Source organism: Falco biarmicus, chromosome 2 (genome assembly GCF_023638135.1).
Source record: "Falco biarmicus isolate bFalBia1 chromosome 2, bFalBia1.pri, whole genome shotgun sequence".
Classification (NCBI taxonomy): Eukaryota; Metazoa; Chordata; class Aves; order Falconiformes; family Falconidae; genus Falco; species Falco biarmicus.
The window spans coordinates 31,069,698-31,091,338 of NC_079289.1; the positions used below are offsets into that span (position 1 = coordinate 31,069,698).

A 21,641-nucleotide genomic window follows, 5' to 3' on the forward strand; every position below is an offset into this window, starting at 1 on the left:
TACTTTAACTGTCAGGAGGTTTATTTTTCAGAATAAATACGCTGTCTATTTTTTTACTATATTTTTTACTATGATACTTGCACAGAGAAGAACCCTGGTCTTCAGTTCTGTGAGTAGAGACATGCCAGGATACCAAATGGAGAAATGGCCGTAAATGGGAATGTGGCATGTTATGCAAGTGTTGTTAAAGCTGCATGTGATGATCACTAACAAGGATGGTCTTGAATCCTTTTGCAAGTAAATCATAATTTAAAAATCTATTACTTTATCTGCACCACAAAGTTTGGCTGATGTTTCCCCCTATTTTGTTGGTGAAGTAAAGATGGCAGTTGGATGCTCTCACACCTCTAAAAACACTTTTTTGTTGTAAAATGATGGCCCACTTACAGAAACTCAGTATCTGTTTCTTGGTCTTTTTCCCCCTGCACTCTGAGGAGCTTCCTTGTTAGCTGTGCAATCAATAAAAAACATATCTTCAGCCACTAGTAAATCTAGTTTATTAAAACACAGGTTTGACAGTGAATTCAATTGCTAACAAAGTTGTATTTTGGTCAATACAAAGAAAATGTGACCTTGTGAGAGACTTATATCCTCTAGATGCAAAATTATCTGATAATAGGGTGCACTGGATGGATACAAACAAAAACACGTTAGTGAGATTAGACTGTGGCTAGTATTTTCCATTCCCTTTTAGTATTTAAGGTGTACAGTATCTTATCAGAGGCTCCAAGACTGTCACTTATCCCTGTGCCGGTCTACTCCTGACAGGGGAAAACCACGGAAAAAGTTTGCCCCCTTCCTTCCAATTATTTGTCCACTATCTCTCTGCACAGTCTGCCATCTCGATGCCATTCCCATTGCAAAGCAGTGGTAATATTTCCTTTTCCTTCAACAGCATGGGACCAAGCACTGCAGGAGTTCACATGGCATCACTAGGTCAGCTCTCAGTATGCCACTGAGTTATTGAAATAAGGATTTGGAGCATTAACTTTAGTGAAGACTTACGATAAAATTTAGTGCTTACATCAAAGCAGCACAAAGTGAGCAAAATAGATTGACTCTGCAATTGAACATAAGCCTTAGATAACCAAGAAAAATGTGACTTCCCCAGTGATGTCAAGTACTTTTTCACCTGACCAGCAATGATTTGTTTTCTACATATTTCAGACAGAGCTGAAAATAGCTAGCTACAGTTATTTTTGTTTGGGAGCAAAAAAAAACCCAACAACAACAAAACCCAAAAAAATGTGTTTGGGGTGTTCAGTTTATAAAGTGCTTTCTCTGGAGAAGTTCAGAGCATTGAGAAAATATTTTCACAGACAGAAGTCTGGATGGACTTCCTAGGGAGGGAAGGCCTTCAGCATTTTTGTTAGTTTTCATATGGGACAGGCTGCTTTCCTGGAAAATATGACAAAACTTCTTGTCTTTTTTTATTAAAATGACATAAAAATGAAGTAAATAAAACCAAATTCTAAATGTGGTCAGACTGAGTTTGGAGCCTGTTTTCACTGAATTGCAAGCAGTCTGATTTTTAGGAAATGTATTTTAGAAAATATTCAGAGACTTAAAAATGCAAGCAGCCACGTGGTGAGATTTTTCCAAAGTACACATAGGTGTAGCTCCCCATTGCTTTCCAAAACAGCCTCCCTCCTCCTCCTCCGCCTCCTCTGCTGCCCATCTTTCCTCCTGTTCCTGCCTTACTGCTTTCCCCATTGCATTGGTGCATGTTTAATGTCAGGGTGTTCAAAGCAACTGGAAATTAATCCTAGGGAAAAAAGGGATCTGCTCCTCCTGGGAGCAGTCGGGAAGTGAGGGATTAGGGATGCCTTTAGCAGCAATTTGCTGTCAGGCTGGTTTACCTGTGCAGAGGAAGCCACTCTGTAGCTACCTGTTTGGACCAAAATAATTTTAAAGTTTGTCTTTGGATCCCTGCATGGGAACCGAGCTGCCTAACCTCAGCTTTCAGAAGAGCACTGGCAATGATGAGCATAAGCCCAAACGTGCTGACTTTGAAGGAATCGGCACAGACGTGAGCAGCTGCAGGGTGCAGCCTGGTGTTCCACGTGCCCACATCCTGCCCTTGCTGCCAGCAGTCATTTTACTCATAGGACTCCACGCTGATGCTGGGTTTTTTTGAAATCATTATCTCACTTGATAATCAGTGAAATGTTAAGCAAAATACCTTGGTGGCCTCCTCAGAGCAGAGAATTTAGAAATATTAATGCCTTCTGAACAGCCTGAGCTTGAGCCAATGCCAGCTCCTGTTTGGCTCTCAGCAGAAAGTACCAGCGATGCTTTACATTTCTGTTATGCACAAATCTTTAGCCAATGTTCGCAAAGGGAACTGACAGGGTGCTATGAATCTGTTGGGTGTCACAGTGTCTGATCCATGCACCTCTGCACACAGAGGGAAGCGGAGCACAGAGAGGTTCAGATGCCATCACTGAGGTGGTCAGGTGAGCCGTTTGCCTTCAAGTCTCTGGTTGAGTATTGTGAAATGAAATAAAAGTCCTCTAGTAGCAAGGTAAATCCATTTCAATTCCTTGTCCTGGGGAGGGTGAACACTAGAGGTATATCTACGTTGCTAAATAGAAGAGGACCAGGGATCACACCCAGGGACCTGACCTCTGATCATCCTGCCTCAGTTTTGGCCATCCCCAATGAGCTCCCTCTAAGACACTTTTGCTCGAGAAATGCCTGTTGCTGAGCAGCACGGCCACAGGCTGGCTAGCACCACACAGCCTCTGTCATTGGATAGAATGGACTCTGTCTAGATGTCCCATCAGGACTGCATATACATATATAATTTTGCAATTCTGCATCAGCTACCTGTGGTACAAACTTCTGATTCTTGCTTTGAAGTTTTCAGCGGCAAAGTAATAGAGGATGGGATCGAGGCAGCTGTTCATGGCAGCAAGGCAGAGACTGACCACCACTGCTTTGTGCAGGTTGGCCCAGCTGCAGCTGCCGTGCATCAGGTGGACAGTTCGCAGGATGTGATATGGCAGGAAACAGAGGAGGAAGAGGATGAGAGTGATGATGATGGTTGACAGTGCCTTCTTGTGACAGACTGCCTTCTTGCGCTGTGGAGTCTTGGACTTGAGCAACACTTTGATGGCAAAGATGTAGCAGACAATTATTGTGCAAAATGGCAGAACAAAGCCCACGATGAGGACAAAACCGTTCATCATCAGAAGCCTGCGTGTGCTGGAGGGGTGGAGGTCCAAGCACTTGACTGGGTTGCTGTACCCAGCAATTCCCTTGTCTAACAGAGGGCTGGAGGCTGCCAGCACGAAGACCCATATGGCTGCACATATTATCCTGGCATACTTCATGTTGGTTACTTTGCAGTGTTTGAACGGGTAGACAATGGCTATAAAACGAACCACACTGAGCACGGTGAGAAAATAAATGCTGCAGTACATGTTCACGTACAAGCTGTAAGTCATGATCCTACAGATGATATCACCAAATATCCAACGTGATCCCAGCAGGAAATATGTGGCCCGAAAGGGCAAAGTGCTCACAAACATGAGATCTGAAACAGCTAGGTTCTGCATGTAAATGTTTACTGAGGTCTTCTTCTGCGAAGGCTGGAAGAAAACATAAATGGAAAGGACATTTCCAACAGCACCCAAGAAGAAGATAGAGAGATACATGATGGGGTAAATGACTTGCTTGAAGCTGTCAATCGTACAGTTGAAGGAGTTAGTGAAATTTTCATCTAGTGCCATCTTGGAAATATTCATAGTCTAGAGTCAGGCTCTCCGTCTTTCTGCCAAAGTAAAAAGAAGTGGTGTGAGTGCTAGGTTACAGTCTGGGCAGGGAGTTGGGTCAGTTGGGACCATTTTGCTGAGGGCAGAAACTGCAAGATGCAGACAGCAGTGGAAATTAAAGGTTCATTAATGAGTAATTCCTTGTGATGTACCAGTAAATACACAACTTGAGGTGTAAAGCCGCATGTTGGCTCTAAACAGTTTTGGTATTACAGCAGCTGGTTGTTGTCTCAGCCTATGAAAGTGCTGCCTTTTAATGATGAGTGCTATGTGTGTGTTTTAATGGCAGTTCTCTAACCTGCTCTGTGCAAAACAAACCAACTAGCTGTCAGCTGTTTCATAGCAGGGAGGTTTTGAGTTCCCAGCTACCTGCCACAGAAACATCAAAACCAGTCAGAGAAGAGATCACTGTCTGCATTTCAGATTAGGATGAAAAGCCAAAAGAAGTGGATTTGCCCTTTGGAACTAGTGAAATTTTTCTGGTATGTTGTTGGCAGCATGTTACTGAACTTTCCTGAGCAATACAAAAGGTATATTGGTATATGTCAGAATGTATAAATTAAGGACATTTTGACCTTAAATACTGCATAAATACTGTGCTAGTTATGCATGGTTCCTTTCTTAACTCCTTCCTCCTTATACTGTATTTTTTCTTTCTTCTGAGTTTTTCATGGCTTTCTATGTCTCTTTTTGTGGGGCATTCGCTGCATTTGCCGCTTTCTCAACCTCTTTAGTGCCCAACTGCTCTGCATCAGACAGTCATCTACACACACTGCAGCTTCCAGGGCAGCCCTCATTTACAGCACTAATGAAAATGGCCTGTGAAAAAATGGGCTGTATTCACAGTGTGACATTTTTCCTCCTATGAGGCTGTAATTCAATCAAATCAAAACGACTCATCACTAAAACACTCTAAATAATATTTTTTTTTTCTGATTAGAAACCATTTCCTTGCTGAACTCCTGATTTCTTCCCTCAGCTGACCCGCTGCTAGCAGTATTTTGAAAGGAAGGTTTCAGTATTGCTGCTTGTTTAATAGTGGGACCAACTCCCTGTCTGCATCTGCCAACATATTCTAAAGATGGAGCATGAAAAATTTTTGCCTAGAATCCACAACTACGTAGCATTTCTAGATGCATGAAAAAGAAGCTTTTAATTCACCCCAGTGAGAGTGAAAACAAGCTGATGATACCTGACTGCCTTTCTTATTCTGAACCTCACTGGCTTCACAAATCTAAATTAATTTATTTGCACAGGTGGAGTCTCCCTAGGGGGGAAAGTGGGCTCTAGATGTGGGTGCTCTGGACTCACAGTTACTCAGTGCTGTATTCCCAGTGTGCTGTAAACGGCAGCTGATTTAACTCGAGCCATGCTGTGGGAGCCTGAGCTATGTTCAGAGCAGCCCATGGTATCTCCAGCGTAGCGCCTCAGAGTCTGTATCCCTTAATATAGCAACCAGATGTGTCCCAGCAGTCGCCTTTTATCCAGCCCAACTGTGACAGGGAGCATGGGAAGTGCATCGCCCAGACTGGGTTCCCAAGAAGCAAGACTTACCCCTCCCATCATGAGATGGGAGCATGGCAGCTTGGGAATGGGGACATTCACTCACACCAACATCATACCCATCCTTGCAGTGCCTGAAATTAACTCTTCAGAAAATAGTCGTATCTATTGAGCTTAAGAGTGCTTAAGACTGGAAGTGGGCAAACTGGATATTGGGTCTCAGCAAAGCCCCAGGCTTCGTAACATGTGCTCCTAAAGGAAATCCTATTTGAGATCCTTTTTCCTCATGGAAGGGAGAGACAAGGTATACTTCCTAAGAACAAACCCTTTGTAATCAGAGGAGATTGGAATGGGTTTTGGTTTTGTGTACAAAGCAACTGTCTAACATAGGTGTTTTCTGTGTGGGATCAAGGAGCAGCTTTTCTCGTGATCGAATCTGATCTCCCCATTCTGCAGGGAAACATCACAACCCAAAGTACTACAAAGGGAAGAGTCCTGACTGTGTCAGGACTGTGTTGGAAGCATCCTTGCCTTTAGAAACTCCAAAACACAAGAAAATACCAGTGATCTGCCACCTGTTGAAGCATTCCTGTTGTGTGTGAAACCTGTGACTTAGAGGAATCAAATGAGGATGAAGAACTTGGAGCGTGGATAAATTTAAAGCCTTGCTGAGCCCTACGAGTGATGGCTTGTGGCCTGACACTGTCTGCTGAAGGATAGGATTAGGGCAGTGAAAATGCAGTTGATGAAAATCCCTTGGGTCCCTGCACCCTGGGGAGCGCACTACAAGCACAGAGGCTGAGGCACTTTGCTCAGGCTCTTCATATGAGGTTATCTAGCTAACAACTACCATTAAAGCTACTTTGTGCTCCTTGTTTCTCCTTCCAGCTAAAGACATTTAGGAAACTAGATGCACAAGTGTAATTGAGAAAACACAGCACCCTTAGACCTAGCAAGAGAGCCAGTTCTCAGACTCCCCTCCAAACTGTCCAAAGAAAACTTTCAAGCTGTTATGGGATGTCTAAGAGAAAGAAGCTGGAGCCCTCAACAGAAAGCTGTTATCCACCATGGTGCCTGCCCTCAGTTGAGGGCCAAGAACAACCCATGCAATTATATGTAGATGCTTCTATTAACTGTGTTATAACACCATCGTGATTTAACTCCAGCCAGCAACTAAGTACCACTCAGCTACTTGCTCACTCCACCCCTGCCCCAGCAGGATGGGGAGGAGAATCGGGAAAAAGGTAAAACTCAAGGGCTGAGATCCTAACAATTTAATAATTAAAATAAAAATAAAATAATAATAACAACAACAACAACAACAATAATGACAAGTGTAATGAAAAGGAGAGAGAAGGGGAAAGGAATAAAGTCCAAAAGGAGGGGGGAAAAAACAAGTGATGCACAATACAACTGCTCACCACCCACTGATGGATGCCCAACCAGACCCTGAGCAGCAATCAGCAGGCCCTGGCCAGCTCCCCCCAGCTTATATACTCAACATGATGTTCTATGGTATGGAATATCCCCTCAGCTGTCCTGGCTCTGCTTTCTCCCAATTTCTTGTGCCCCTTCAGCCTTTTCACTGGCATAGCCTAAGAAACTGAGAAGTCTTTGACTTAGTATAAGCATTACTTAGCAACAACTAAAAACATCAGTGTGTTATCAACGTTATTCTCACACCAGATTCAAAACACAGCATGGCACCAGCTACTAAGAAGAAAATTAACTGTATCCCATTGAAACCAGCACAAACACCCAGATCAATGTAGAAAGGAAGGTGCAGTGAAAGATACATTTCACACAGGAGTACCTCAAGCACCCACAGAGGGGAAGGGGACAATGTTACGCCTCCTTGAAGCCAAGAGCTGTTTACTAGACAGCTAAGGCTAGGAGATGACTCCTACATAAACAGAAGAAATTACATACGTAAGGACAGGCAATAAACTTTGTTTTCAGCAAGTGTCCAGATGGTCTCCTGGGTGAGGAATGAACAGGGTGGGCTTGAGGTGAGAGACTGAAACTATAGGGTCCCTCAAAAGAAGGGAGATTGGTGCTAAGATCTAACGGCCCTCTGAGGAAGAGTGTGAGAAAGGAACAATCTGAAATGAGAATCTCTCTGAAGTGGTACTGCAAGATTTCTCTGATGGAAACTCTCTAGCAGTAGATTTTTTCTATATATGAGTTTTCCTGATGGAAACTACCAAGTAGAAGCAGCTGATGCATGTCCTGAGGCTCTGACAACCACCCTGACAGGAAAGAGAGAGCACATCAGCTAAGCAAGGAAAGGGGAGGCTTTTCTGAAAAAAATGCTATGTAAGCAGATTAGATGTGGAGTTTGGGTGGGATTTTGTCTTTTCTTCACCTCTATGAAGTCTTTTAGAAATATTTACAGCTTGATTAGTATGAACTTTATAAATAAATATTTACCTTTCATTATAAATTACATACATATTATCAATCATATACTTCTTATGAAGAAATATTTTGTCTTTTATCTTAGCCTGGCTTGAGTGTGATTTAGTTAGGGGATAAGAGAAAGACATTCCATGCCTAAGGTGAATCCAACACCCTTAACAAAGAGATGGGTGTGCAAGCCAGCTGGGGAACCGATAGACCAAAAGTAAGAGGAGATTTGTTTCATTGGAGGAGATACTTAACTAATAAAGGTGCCTCAGAACGACTGTATTTTAAGCTAGGGATGCAGGTAGCAGTCTAGCAGCAGAGTAGGGGCTACCCTGTAAACTGCCTGGCATGTGATGTGTATGGTCGCCCCTCCAGGCCAGGTTTTGTGCATGTGTGTGCAAGGCGAGGGGTGGAAGGACAAGGCTGGCTGTCTCCAGGCAGGAGTGGCTCAGCAGGAGCAGGCCTGCCCAGGGAGCAGACCTCATGAGATGTCTGCGTGGATCGCTTGGGGACGCAAGAGAGGAGCTGGTGGTGGCTGTGGTCATCGTGGGCACCGAGGATGAAGGTGGGTTCTTCAGGGCTCAGCTATGAGGCAAGACAGAGGCCCAGGTCAGACCCAGTGTTTCAGTGCATGGATGAGGCAGTAGAAGGAAGAAAGTTAGGTGTGTAAGGAACTGATGGATCTTTTTGGATAAAGGCAAGCGATACAGCAATAAGAGACTGCACTGTACCCAGAGTGGATCCAAGCTGCTGGTGCTGCAGTCTGAAAGGTCTGCAGAGGAGTATTTAATTAGAAGCAACAGGGGAGCTGAAGGGCATGGGAGAGCAAATGGCCAGGACTGACAAGACCTGCGAGAGCAGTGAACTCAAATCCAGTGCACCTCTGACAAAGCCAAGAGGGAAATAAAGCCCAACTGCAATAACCAGGGAAGGCAAATCCAACGGCCCACAAATCCAGACACACGCTATCTTGAGTGACTGATCAAAAGCAAATCTTACAGGTAATTCTGCACCCATGCTCAAATCTGAAAACGAGATAGGGGAGCTGGCAGACTTGGCATGAGACAACCCTGGCGCAAGGGGAACTTCAGAGACACACAGGAGAGAGAATAATCAATGGGAACCTGAGTTGCCATGCTACCAGCTTTATGGTAATGATAGTGTAGGATGCACAGGTGGAAGAGTGCCACTGTGCATGATGCACTATGCAACTTGCAACAGCATAAAAATATGGCTAAAGAGAAGCACTACAGGGTTCTTGTAGGCAGACACCCCTTACTCCAATAATGAAAACATACCACCAAACTCTTCATCATGATGAAGACAGTAATTAGAAAATGTTAAGGGAGAGCAGGAAGCCGAAAGCAGGCAGCAATAGCAGGAGATTTTGTGTGCATTTATAAAGATGCAATGCTGCTGCAGAACAGTAAGTAATGTCCAGATGCAAAAAATGCCTGATTCCTAGAATAATTGGTCCTCAAAATAAATCCATAAATTAAGATGCTATTCTACATTTTGTCTTTAGTGCTGCACCAGTCCTAGTTCAAGCAGGTTTTGGTGGAGACAGCCCTGTGGTGGCAATCACAGTAGAGCTAGGTTTGGCAGTGTTGTGGGACAGAGAAGAAATCCCAGAAGGAAGAAGCCTACATAATTTTGTGGGCTGTTTAGAAAAACAAATGGAAAATCCAACAGAACCTGTGTTAGAAGCCTACATTCCAAAAGAAATAGGTACTTCAATAAATATGAAGCCTGATGTCCATATGTCCATTAGTAGAACAATTAGCAAGACTGTTATAGGGAAAAGATCACCACTTAGAAAGCAGAAGATGTGTCCAAATGAGGAGAACAGGGAAGCCTGCATCACGGCAGATCAAATATGGAGAGGAAACTGAGAGCATTAAAAAAAAAAAAAAAAAAACAACCGAACATGAAGACCACGTGGTAAAGGATGATCAGGCTGACAGTGAGTTTTGTAAGCCCGCTGAAAGATGAAAGACTGTTAGGGAACTGACAGAGTTTCTTGGTGGCAAAAGATCTCTTAGGGACAACAAGGCTATAGCAGAGAAACTCGGTGAATTCACTCTTCCCCACCAAAGATGTTGGAGTATTTTCACGTCTGATGCATCAAACAGGTCAGAGAAGCCAGCTCCACTCAATGGATGTGCACAGGAATTATTAAACTGACCAAATAAGGAGAGGCCAATAAGTAATCAGGACCAGATGGCATCCATATGAGTATCCTGAAGGATCGCAACTGTACAACTGTCGGCCAAGGCACATAACCCACCATTACAATCAGGTGCTGTGCCAGGGGACTGGTGTGTCACCACCAGAGAGTGCAGCTCTCATCTACAAGAAGGGCTTGAGAGGACAACTCAAGGGCTATCAGCTGGTTGTCTCAGTGCTGGGAGCTACTGACCACTGAGACCAATTTCCACCTCTGGTACATTGTGGGGGGTCTCTAGTGAAGAATGAAGGCACTGAGCTCATTGAAAGGCCAGTATGCTGAGGAAGAGTCGGCACATCTTCTGAAAAGGGAGATCCTGCCCCACCCGCCTGCTGAAGTGCTGTGAGGATGATGGATGAAGGGGGCTCCATGGTCATTTTATATTGTATATACGGATATGTATGCATTTATACAGCCACATTTGTCAAAGCCTTTGACAAAGCTCTGCACTGGGGGTTTCTTAAGGAACTAAGTTGCCAGAGACCTAGAAGGCATGGTTTTTTTGTGGGCTGAAAGCTGGCTGAAGGGTAAGAAGTGTAGAGCTTAATGAATCAGCAATGGGGTCCTATAGGGTGTGGTACTCAGACCAGATTTATTCAATATCTTTATCAATAACCTGTAGAAGACAGTTATCCAGGTTGGCAGATGCCACGCTGAAGGAGTAGCAGATGAGAATTAGTATATTTTAATGTAAGGTGATGCATGCTAGGAAAAATAATCTAGACCATGCCCACATGATATGAACTTGAAACTGGCTGTTACATTTGGAAAGGGCATTTGGCATTGGCATTATGGACTATTTACTGAAGTCATTTCTGCATTGGCTGCAGCAGCTGAAGCAACCAAAAATGTCAGCAAAATGAGGGGCATCATCAAGAATGCTATAGAGGAGAAAGTAGGTTATCACCTTGTATAAAATCTCCATGCATCCCCATAGTGAGCAGTTTTGGTGCCTACATCCAAAAAAGAGATTACGGAGTTAGAGAAGGTACAGAGAGGGGCAAGTGAATGATCAAGGAAACACAGCAAGGACTAAAAAGCCTGAGACTCTTTGGTATGGAAAGGAGGAGGCTGAAGAAGGATGTGGTCAGGGTTTACAGAGTCATGAAGGTGGTGGAGAGTGTGAATGTGCACTGCTATTTATAGGGTCTTGCAGTACTGAGGCGTGGGGTGCTCAGCAGAGTTGTTGAGAATCTGCTTTCAAACAGATAAAAGAGGGAAGAGGAGCAGGCAGAGTTCGGAGCTCACTGCAACAGCAGGCAGTGCAGACAGGTGGCTCAGCAGGGTCAAAACAGGATCAGACAGATGCAAGGACAGTAAATGGGAAACAAAAGACCGGGCAGGGACGTACTCAGTGCCCATGGACAGTAGTGAGGAAGCTGGGGAAATGCAAGGGGAAAGCACTCTGGAAGGTGATCAGACTCTTGTGTTGTCTCTAACCAGCATTTCCCATTGCCACCATCAGAGACTGAATACTGGGCTAGATGGACATCAGTCTGAGCTGCCAGCACATTCTTTACAGTCACAATTTGCTCCTAATTCCCAGCAGTGTAACAACCACGGTTGACTTCACTGTGTTACCTCTAATTCCTACTGGTGAAGTGAAAGCGATGCCTGTAGTGATATTAATACAGAGATTCCAGCCTGTATGTCAAAAAGCTATTACTGGGAAAGTGGCAATTGTCAGCAGCCTTGGGCTACCCCCAGTTCTAGTGGATGGCAGTCAAGTCATCCAGCATCTCAACAGACAATAGGATCGATTTCTATGCCATGCCTGGAGAGAAGGACATGCTTCTTTTGAAGACATGAGGTGGAGGGGTGCTGCTGCTGAAGGTGTAAATATGAAAGTTTCCAAACTCCTGATCTTGGGTCCACTTCTCTGAAACATTGCATTCACTATAACACCAGGAACTACCAAAGAACCTATTTTTAATAAAGTGTTCTGCATATACAAAGTAAAATAAGGAAATCAGGCTGTTAATTCAAAAAATAGTTCTTTGCTATGTTAAGTGATAAATATATACATTCTCTTGTATGCCAGGAAAAAAATAGTCTCTGCATTTATCACAATAACCCGTTGTCTGAAGAGGATGCCAGACACCACAGTCTTGTGTTCATTACCCAATAGGAATATATCACTGATATATGTATATCTACACAGACATATATATATGTATACATAAACGCAAGGAGATCACTTGCATTTGCCACTACACTTCTGAAAAAACCCAGAAGTTGTCATTTTTTTAGAGTTCCCATTGGCTTGCTTTCTGCCATTCACCTTGTGTTTCAGGAACAGCGTTACCAAGAGTAAATGTAACAGAAGGTAATATTTAGAATTAACTTTAAATTCATCAAAACATAGCATGTTATTAACCTTTCTACATACACAATAATAGGGGGGAAAATCAAGAGCCTGACATTTAACACCTTTTATTTTAAATCTTTGCCATAAACCAAATATATATTTTTCACCTAGTTAAAAAACAAGACTTGCTTAATCACATCCACAACTTGATTGTTATCTTCCATCTGGCAAACATTTCTAGTTACATAAATCCACCCTTTTATCTGCCAAAAAAAAAACCTCAAGACTGGCTTTGTCATAGAAGTTTAGACAATGATTGCAGCTTCTGGCAAGGAAAAAGCTTATTGCGAGTAATAAGAAATATAAGTAGATTGTATTTTAATCATTGCAACCATTTTTACCTACACGAGAAGAAGCAGACAAATCTTGTCCTACCTCAGCTTGTGTGCCTTCTGGTGTGTTCAGTATTTCCTTCTGCTTGCTGTTGCTCACAACTTTTAGTTTTGTTAGTGGAAAGGAAAAACCCAAAAACTTGATGCAAGACCCAAGTGCTATTTATGCAGAAGCCACAGAAAAGCAATGAGTGGTAAGAAAGGGAAGTAAATTCTGATTAAAAGATCTTAGATCTTCTTAAAAGAGAAATGTTCTCAGCTCAAGGAGTGGTGCTAGCAATCACATGGCAATCTTTCATAATTTTCATCCAATGAAAGGCTCTGCAGCTACATGGTATGTTGGGAAGCTTTCTGGATGTCTGTATTTGCTCCCACGCTTCTTTATATCTGCTTTTAATAATCAGGGTTGCTCAGAACATTAGAGGGCATCTGTGTATAAGCTTCACATGAATCATTAGAGATATCGTTCTTGGAATTATGGAAAGGGCAAGTTCTGGGGTTATTTCCCAGATTTGCCATGCAGAAATCACAGGAAGAACAAAATTGGAAGCAGGTTCTAGGAATTGGTGTATAATCTCATTCAGCTCATAGTGTGAGGCTGAGTTTACAGAGCTGAGGGACTAATTTTCCTTTTATTTTGATAGGAACAGAATACATAGCTCTGTTAGGCCATAAGCAAGCAGCTGCAGTGAACACTTTATTCCCCCTTAATGTTTTACCTCTCAGTGGAGCAACATTGACTTCACAGATGAGTGCTCTGAGCCCGCTGCAATTGTGAAAGAGGTATCTATACATACTACAGGAACAACAGCTTGGTTATTCCTCCTCCATGCTTTCAAAACATGCAGGTGGACCAGCAGCAGTCATGTGCTTTCTGGCTGCTCTGCTGTATTTCATATCAGCTGCAGGTTAGGACTCCACAAACGGCTGCTTACCGCACCTCAGTGGATCGGCAGTTTCCAAAAAAACCTTCTTGCCACCCACACTTGTAGTTGTCTATGCCCCAAAGTGCTTCAGATAATGATTGTAATCTCTCCTCCATTGGCCTGATTCTCATCTATCACTCTTCACTTTGGTTTTACACACGGATTTGAGAACAGGCAGAATAGTTCTCTAGGTGTGCTCCTCATGCAGGGTCATGGTGGCAACATGCAGTGGCTGCAAAGACTTGTGTCACCAGAGCTCCCAAATCCCTGTGCCCACAGAGGAGGTACATGCAGCTTGCAGGCGCTCGAGGGGAGGGGGTTAGCATGGGCATAAAAAAGGACATAGGAAACAAAGCTTAGCTAGAATTAGTCTAACACCTTCAGTCCCCAGGGTGAGCACAAAATCCATGAGTGGTCTTTTTTGAAAATTTGCCTACATTTGCATCGACAGAGCAAAGTAAGCTTAAAAAGCTCCCTGATAGAGATCCACCTCAAGTGAATTTTCAAGATGCAGTGTGATGGTGAATTAGGATCCTCCTGAGACCACAGGTACCTAACTTAGATTTTACCAGCTGTCATGGCACCTAAGCCCGTAGATAGGTGTCCTCTTCCAGCTGTGGTTGCACTGGCCACTTTGGTCACCACCCCAGCTGTTCCCCTACGTGCCAACACCTGCCTGCAGAGTGGCTCGTGTGTGCTCACTAACCCAGCCCGGTCATTGAGGTAGGTACCATAGACACCTGAAACGGGAGGTCTCTGCTCACCCAGCCCATATGGAGTGCAGCAAGGTAGAAATGACCCCATGAGCAGCTTGGGGGGCAGATTTCAGGGGCAGAGCCCTTTGGGAGGGAGCTGTGACGTGTGGCACACAGCAGCGTGGGGTGTGACCGCCTCACTCAGCAAGGCCATGGCGGAGGACAGCTACGGCCTCTGCATTCGCTTCGGAGATGCCCAAGTAACTCAGACCGCATCTTATCTGCAACCGGCAGAGGCTAATTTAGGCATTGCAGCAGCAGTCTGATGACATCTCCATAGCATGGCACACAGCGATAATCGCTCTGGGACTGATAGGCAGGCTGTTTTCAGTCACACAAGGTCAGTCACAAAAATGTGTGGAAAAGCTAGACATTGATCACAATTTATTTTCCTGAATGTGTTTTGAGAACATCTCTTTCACTGTATGATATGGTTATCTTTGTTGATTAGATAATTCCTCACATTCACTTTCTTAAAAGCCCTGCTTTCTGGACGGTACTGTTTCCTCTCTTTTATAAAGTAATTCTGTAGTTTTTCTTTTACACTGGCTTTGAATAAATGAGGTTGGCTGCCAACTCACCCTGCACCTGACGAGGTAGATCCAGAGTGACTGCTTGGGATTTTTTTGAGACAGTCACTAGATGACTCAGCTTCCGAGGGGAGTTTATTACATTTGTTACTAATAAAAACTTCAGTAATTCTGGAAAAGACATCTCAGAATATCATGAAAAATCAAAGACTTTCATCACAAGACGCAACATGCATGTCGCATATTCAACAGCTAAGAGCCTAGATTGTTTCTGAATTTTGAGTCCCATAAAGGGATCAAGGACGCAGCAGAGTGCAAACCACCCCGCTGGGTGCAGCTACTCTCCATCTTGCCTCCGTTTCTGTTCCTTTTTACCTTACTGGCTCTATGACAGCCCAGTTTCAAGACAGGAGGGGATGACTCATACTTTTTCTTCCCCTTTCTCACACTCTCACCTCCTATCCAGCCCTGCCCAGGGGCACTGCACCACAAAGGAGGGCTCCAGCCCATGGTGGCAAGCAAAGCCACCACTGCAGGCTCCAAATGCATGAAGAAGCCAAACTTCAGATCTGAAATAAGCACTCCAGTCCAGGTAGAAGCGAAAATTTAGACTCTCCTTCCCCTGTTCAGCACTTCCTATAGGCTAGTTCAAGTGTCCTCATGGGCTGAACACTACCTGGTGGGAGTGCCAGTCAAGGAGCCTGTCTCCCACACTCCCTGTATAGGGCACCTTGGCCATCACAAACACACATCATGCTATGATGTACTCCATAGGGCTGGGCCTCTCCCCACAGCAGTACTGTGTCACCCTAAAGTCAGGTGAGCTGCATCTGGGGACAGTCTGTTACCTGGAGCATCCCTCCATCATTGCAGTCTCGCTGGGCAGGTTGTCATCCACTTCACAACTCAGCAGAGGGGGGCAAGAGCTGCCTGAAAGACTCCCAAGTCTTGATGCATGTGCACAGCCCAACAGACTCATGTAAGCTCCTCAGGCCATGTGGCACGGATGCATCTGCACACCAGCTCAGGTAGCTCAACAGCCCCACAGCCATGGGGACTGTGCATGGGAGACATGGCAATCCCCTGCACCAGGGGAGCTGCGGTGAGACACCAGGCAACCCAGATGAAGGAGCCTGTGTATTTTTTCCAGTATTTTTTTAGTCACTCAATCAATGTTTTACTGTCTGCAGGTACAAACTTCCAGTGGCAGAGTTTCACATTTTTCATGCCAAGATATTTTTGGTAAAAATGGATCTGTCAAACAAACAGAAGGGATTGCCTCCACTGAGGATTTTAGTACTGCACGTCTTCAGCACGGCAGCTTAGCCTACTAACACATATCTGTTTCCAGAGACTAAAATTACAAAGCTGACATTCATTTTCTGTGCAATCCAGAAAAAAACAGCATCCATGTTAGTAGCTCACCTGCTGTCAGCTATAAGGTTGGATAGATGGGAAGATGAAAGTGATGGCTGCATGAAGCAGGGGGGAGAAGAAGGGCCAATTTTAAGAGGAAATATTCAGAAAGGAAAAGCACAGAAGGTTTTCAAGCTGTTTCTTTTGCAACGCTAGTAATGACACCTTTTTTAATTGCCTGTGGTCCTTTCTTAATTGTTTGCTGTTTCTCATTACATACTGTTGAGGGCAGAGGAATGTTAATACATAGGTGGGATGGAAAAAGACATCTGATGTTGTCTTCATACAAAATTAACTATTTTTTTAAGTATGAAGTACTAAAACTGGAAATGTTTTTGCCAGCCCCTCCAAAGGTGGCTATGGGCCTTGGGAAAAACTGATTTTTTTTCCAAAAGCTGTGAGGCTGATGGCAGCTGGAAGCATTAATGGTCCTCCCAGAGAATAATCGATCCAACCCTTGACTCTGAAAAGACTGAATCAGAGCAGGACAAAACACCATACATTTTCTAAGGCCTTCATCTAAAGTCCGTGGAAGTCAATGGAAAGAATAGTGCCTTTTTTGATTAAAACCTAAATAAGACAGCCTCAGAAAGTGTGACTGGAAAAAAAGAACTCCTTCTTTTTTTCCTCTTCAACCAGCTAAAAGCATTTTAGATCTAACACGTGCAAGGCTGTCAGCGTACCATGTATACTCTATCTTCTCTGTGTAGTGTACCTTTCAAAACCTCTCTCTCTCTGCTTCTGCAGCCATTTCTTCACCTACTAACCACCATGATGCCGAAATGACTTTCTGCTTGCATTATGTATTTTGGTTAACTGCACAGTCTGCAATTGCAACCTGTATTATTTCTGGTTTTTGTGTTAGACATCACAGGATTGCAAACTGATGGGATAATGGAAGTGCATAATTTTAAGGACTTGGCAACAAATCTAGTTATCTCTATCTTAAGTTTTGGTCTCTTAAAGACTTGTAATTTGCATATGTAGGCACATGTATGCAGTTCTGCATTTTCCCATGCACACAGCTTTGTGGTTTGGTCTGTGTTCATGTCATATTAAATGTTCTGTGAATCCTGCGTTATTCTGTTGAACTCTCCATTCATACAAATACAGAAACTCAAAGCAAAACAAGCTTTCTTCCTTTTCTTTTTGCTGACCCTTCTACAATACCTCTGATCCAACAGCTGGATAAAAACCAATCACAACATTCTAAAATCAGAATGGCCAGATGTAGGTGCTCTGCATCTTATATCCAATGACTAAACACAACTGTAAGATAGAACTTGCAAGTCTTTCCACATAAACTCCAACAACCACCGAATCCACTTTCATATCAATGTAATCATCATTAATACTTAGCAAAAACTTTACCAGAGACAACAATGTGCCCCGCTGCAGCTCCATTCCCTAACCCCAGCATCTTCATGCAATTCTCTTTCTTTCCTGTAGTCCTTTTGCTCTCTTATCCAATGCGTTTCCAGTGCTATTACGTGCTCTCTCTGTAGGGGCAGGGGGTGGTGGTGGTGGTGTTGGAGTGTATGTCCATATACAACTGGTATAAATGCAGCTGCATGTATGCGTTTATATGCATGCACTCACAGAGTGCATTTAGATGCAAGCACTTACAGAGAACCCATTTGCATGCATGTGCATTTATAATATAAATGTATATGTACATACACATGCTCGATAAAAAGGTTGAACTTGATCATCAAGGCTGAATTGTGTTGGCCAGAATTTAGGGACCCATAGGAATAAGTGGGGGACACAAATTCCCTGCTCTTTTCATCCAAGGCTGATGGCTTTCATCTGCTGGAGATGCCTCTCCCTACAGCACATGGGAGGTTCTTCCTCCAGGCACTGGCTGTCCCTGACACAGTAAGTTTAAATTTTTGTCCTGTATTTTAACAAAGTTTCTTCAAATAAAACTCAGGTGGGGTTAGATCTCACTGGCCACATTTTCTATTCTACTGGCTTTGGGAAATGGTTTAAGGCATTGTGTGCTATTTGATACTTTTAAAACTGTATTTTAAAATGCCATGTAAAGATAGTCTATATATGTGATTTTGAAGAAGATATAAATATGACCTTTTGTCCCTGTTTTATGCTCAGAATTTTAGGGGAGTATCCAAGTGCCCAAGTATAAGGGTCATTAAATATGTTGTAAAAAATGTCCATTTATAAATGAAATTTCCAGGCCTGAAAACTGCTTAGATTAGATGTTTCTTTTGTAATTAGTTTGCAGCTAGTGTCCTCCCACATAAAAATGAGAATTCATTTAAGCTCATCTTTGTCACAGACTGGATGCTTTTCTGGCATGACTTAATGGAATCCTCTTTACGGGCATATACTGAAAAGAGAACTGTCTGAGCAGGGCTGGATGCGGTGGTAACGAGGGTGAGAGAAGGAGGGGGAAGCTCTGCAGCAGTGGGTTCCTCCACCGTTATGGGATGGGGATCGTTCAGTGCTGTGGGGATCCTTCCCACACACAGCCCACCCTACCGCGCACACTGGAATGCTGCCATGCTGAGCTGACGAATGCAATTGTCACCTTTTACCTTAGACGCTCAAGTCTGTACTCTTGGTTTCTTTGCAGAACACAAGCCCAGGCTGTGCTGTCAGCCCACTATGTGCCCAGGCACCAAGCCCAGGGGCACCTCAGCTCCCATCTTTGTGGCTGGTTGTCACCAGGTGACTTTGTTCACCAGCACAGCTAGTACTTGGGACCAGTCTGGGAAGTTCTGAGCAGCATGACATGAGCTGGCTATGCAACTGGGTGACCGTCAGTCAAACTTGCATGGGTTTTATAGCAAAATGGGGATATAGCTCATTCCGTCTTGATTAAACTATCTCATGTTTTCCTTTCAGAGTCCTCAGTGCAATGAGGAATAAGGACAAGCTGGGCAGAGGCTGTGGTCTTTTACTGAAGGAAGAAAATGAAGGGAAATACATGATTTAATTCAGTTTTGTTCAGCAGAGATGTTTCTTCCACTTTGTTGTTGTTGCTACAAGACCAAAGCTGTAATTCTCCTGAAATCCAGAGCATGCCACCAGAGAAGAATTGGCACAATGGTTTTAGTTTCATGTAATATTCCCAATACTCAGCAACTAAGCACTTTAGAAGAGAATAAACAAAATTAAGTAAGCTGTTTGTTCAGCATGTTCCAACACCCGTCCATCTGCCTCCCTTTGTACTCAAAGTCCCTCAACCACAACTTTTCTTATCCGTTACTGTCAAAAATATGACTCATTTTTCACATAATAGACTGGGGGAAAAGTACAGAAGTTTTTACACACAATAAAGCTTTTTCTTGTCCAGGATCTCCTGCATCAGCTTTTATTTAACTTCTCATTAAAAAGAATGACACAATGAAAATGTACTTTTTCTAGCCCTAGTTAGCTGCAGCAGGACTCACTGTCTGTGCCACAATTAGCGAGCTGTGCTTGACTCTCCACAGAACCAGGCAACTGAAGCTTTGGTATAGCTAATTTTAGGACAAGGAATTTATCAAATTCCCAGGCCATAAGGGTACTTCGTGAATTTGGTGAATGGAAGGAAGTCTCCTCCCCTCTACCCAGGCACCTCATAAGCCCAGCTACCACGCTTTCGTGGCTGCAAAGCAGAAGCCACTCCAAAGTGGAGACATGGGCCAAAATGTCTTCCTGTGTGGCTCCATCACGTTTGCAATCTGTGTTGCCTCACCATAAAAACCACATCCCCAAGCAGATGAAGTGGTTCCCATGGGAACGGTCAGTGTAGTCTCCCCTACTGGTGACATCTTCTGTAACCATTCCTTTTCCATGGCATCATGCTGTACTCGGCTACCAACAAGGCTGATACTGGATTCCCGGGTTAAGGCTGTGTTTGCCTAGCACATTTCTTCCCACCCTTGCTTTCCACATACTAGACTGGTTTTAATAACGCCTTGCTTGGTTGGTAGACACGAAGCAAAATACACAGCAGGTCATCAGCAGATTTCCAATTCAGATGAAATCTCACAGCTTTTTTCACACAAATCTCGTGCTTTCCTACAATGATATCCTCATATGCATCAGACAAGCATTGCTGCCACAGGAATCTCTCATGTGTTAGACTGATTTCCACACAATGAGAACATCACTTGCCAAGCAGATGTGGGGAGAGATCCATCAAACCCAGAGGTCCCCTCCCAAGTCTGCTGGGACCTCTGGCCCACACGTGCTACATGTGGCACTGTGCTGGGGTGAGGAAGGTTCTTACCAGTGTAAATTATGTCTCAGACCATCAAAATGATCTTTTGTATTTCTCAGTGCTGAGCAATGTAATTTTTCTTAGTTACTACAATCACTAGTACCCCTGCCCTGGACAGGAATGAGACTGAGGTCCATTGTATCTGTTTGAGATGCTCAAACTTCACCAGGTTATTTTGTGATGCTAAAAGTCACAGGCTTATGTAAAGAGGAAACAAGATAAAGTTGATAAGCTTTAAAATCAAGTCATCTACTTACCTTCTGGATCTTAACCTTAGGCTTAACATTGATAGAACTACATGACACACTCTCTAAAAAAATCACCCCAAGGAAAGCTCCAAAGAACATCTTTAATAAGTCTTTTGCACTTAATTTCCTCTATTCTACACTTCCATTTCCTAGCATCTCTTAAGTGCATTCAGTAGGATAGTAAGTATAATTCCTATGAGCTATCTAAATTACTTCTAGCAAATTTGTTTCAGCACTTATATCACATTAGCATCATTACATTACAATTTAAACCTTTGATTTTACCACTAATCAAAGGCAATTCTAGCAAATAACCCAAATGTTCTAATTTAACAATAGTATCATGTCTTACTTTCTTTTTTGGTAATCAAGCATGGTCACTATAATCTCTGTGGGCTATAGAGTAGTTTCTTCATATCAGTATAGCAGTGCCACACTCTTTTGTCAAGCTAACTTCCCAGGTCTAAGTATCTTCTGCTTGCACCTCTGTTTAAATACTTCAGTAGGGTTAGCAGCATTATGTACAATATCACCCAGACACATCCCTAGAAAATTTGGCCTCCCTTTGCAGACAATCCTGAAAACATCTGCTAGTGTAAGCAAATTGGCTGTGGGAACTGCATACTCCCCCTTTAGGGTTGTTTAATTATTTTTTTTTCATCTCTTTAGTGTACAGATCCATTACTTGTACTGTTGAAACATAGTAGAACTGGAATTGTGAGACTAAACTGCTAAAATTAGCCAAAAGCTGAAAGCACAGTTTTACTACGTCAAGAGTTTGCAAACTGGCGATAGGGGCTCTGTTCTGTTTGACATGGCAAATTGTAGTAAAGCTAACACAATATTTTAAAATGAAAGCTTCCTTTGCTTCATCATAAGAAATGTTAGCCACAGCTAGGTTTCACATCTATAAAGATACCATT

At 43.3% G+C, this 21,641-nt stretch overlaps 1 protein-coding gene and 1 long non-coding RNA gene across 3 annotated transcripts; one reads left to right on the forward strand and one right to left on the reverse strand.

The window, feature by feature from the left end:
- Positions 1-474: 474 nt before the first annotated feature.
- On the reverse strand, positions 475-12,911 carry CYSLTR2 (cysteinyl leukotriene receptor 2). Of its 2 annotated transcripts, XM_056329459.1 has the most exons (3): positions 12,656-12,911; positions 6,701-6,882; positions 475-3,775 (listed from the first exon to the last, which is right to left on the reverse strand). In XM_056329459.1, exon 3 carries the CDS (start codon positions 3,747-3,749, stop codon positions 2,826-2,828), a length of 924 nt encoding a protein of 307 aa, XP_056185434.1. In that variant the 5' UTR covers positions 3,750-3,775; positions 6,701-6,882; positions 12,656-12,911; the 3' UTR covers positions 475-2,825. The 2 variants fall into 2 exon arrangements, with proteins under 2 accessions (XP_056185434.1, XP_056185433.1); XM_056329458.1 differs by lacking the exon at positions 6,701-6,882 and having other exon boundaries at positions 12,656-12,905.
- A 1,252-nt stretch (positions 12,912-14,163) lies between these two features.
- On the forward strand, positions 14,164-19,551 carry LOC130144716 (uncharacterized). The gene is made up of 3 exons (XR_008820225.1): positions 14,164-14,261; positions 18,034-18,117; positions 19,108-19,551. It is a non-coding gene; the product is annotated as an uncharacterized LOC130144716 (long non-coding RNA).
- The last annotated feature ends 2,090 nt before the right edge of the window (positions 19,552-21,641 follow it).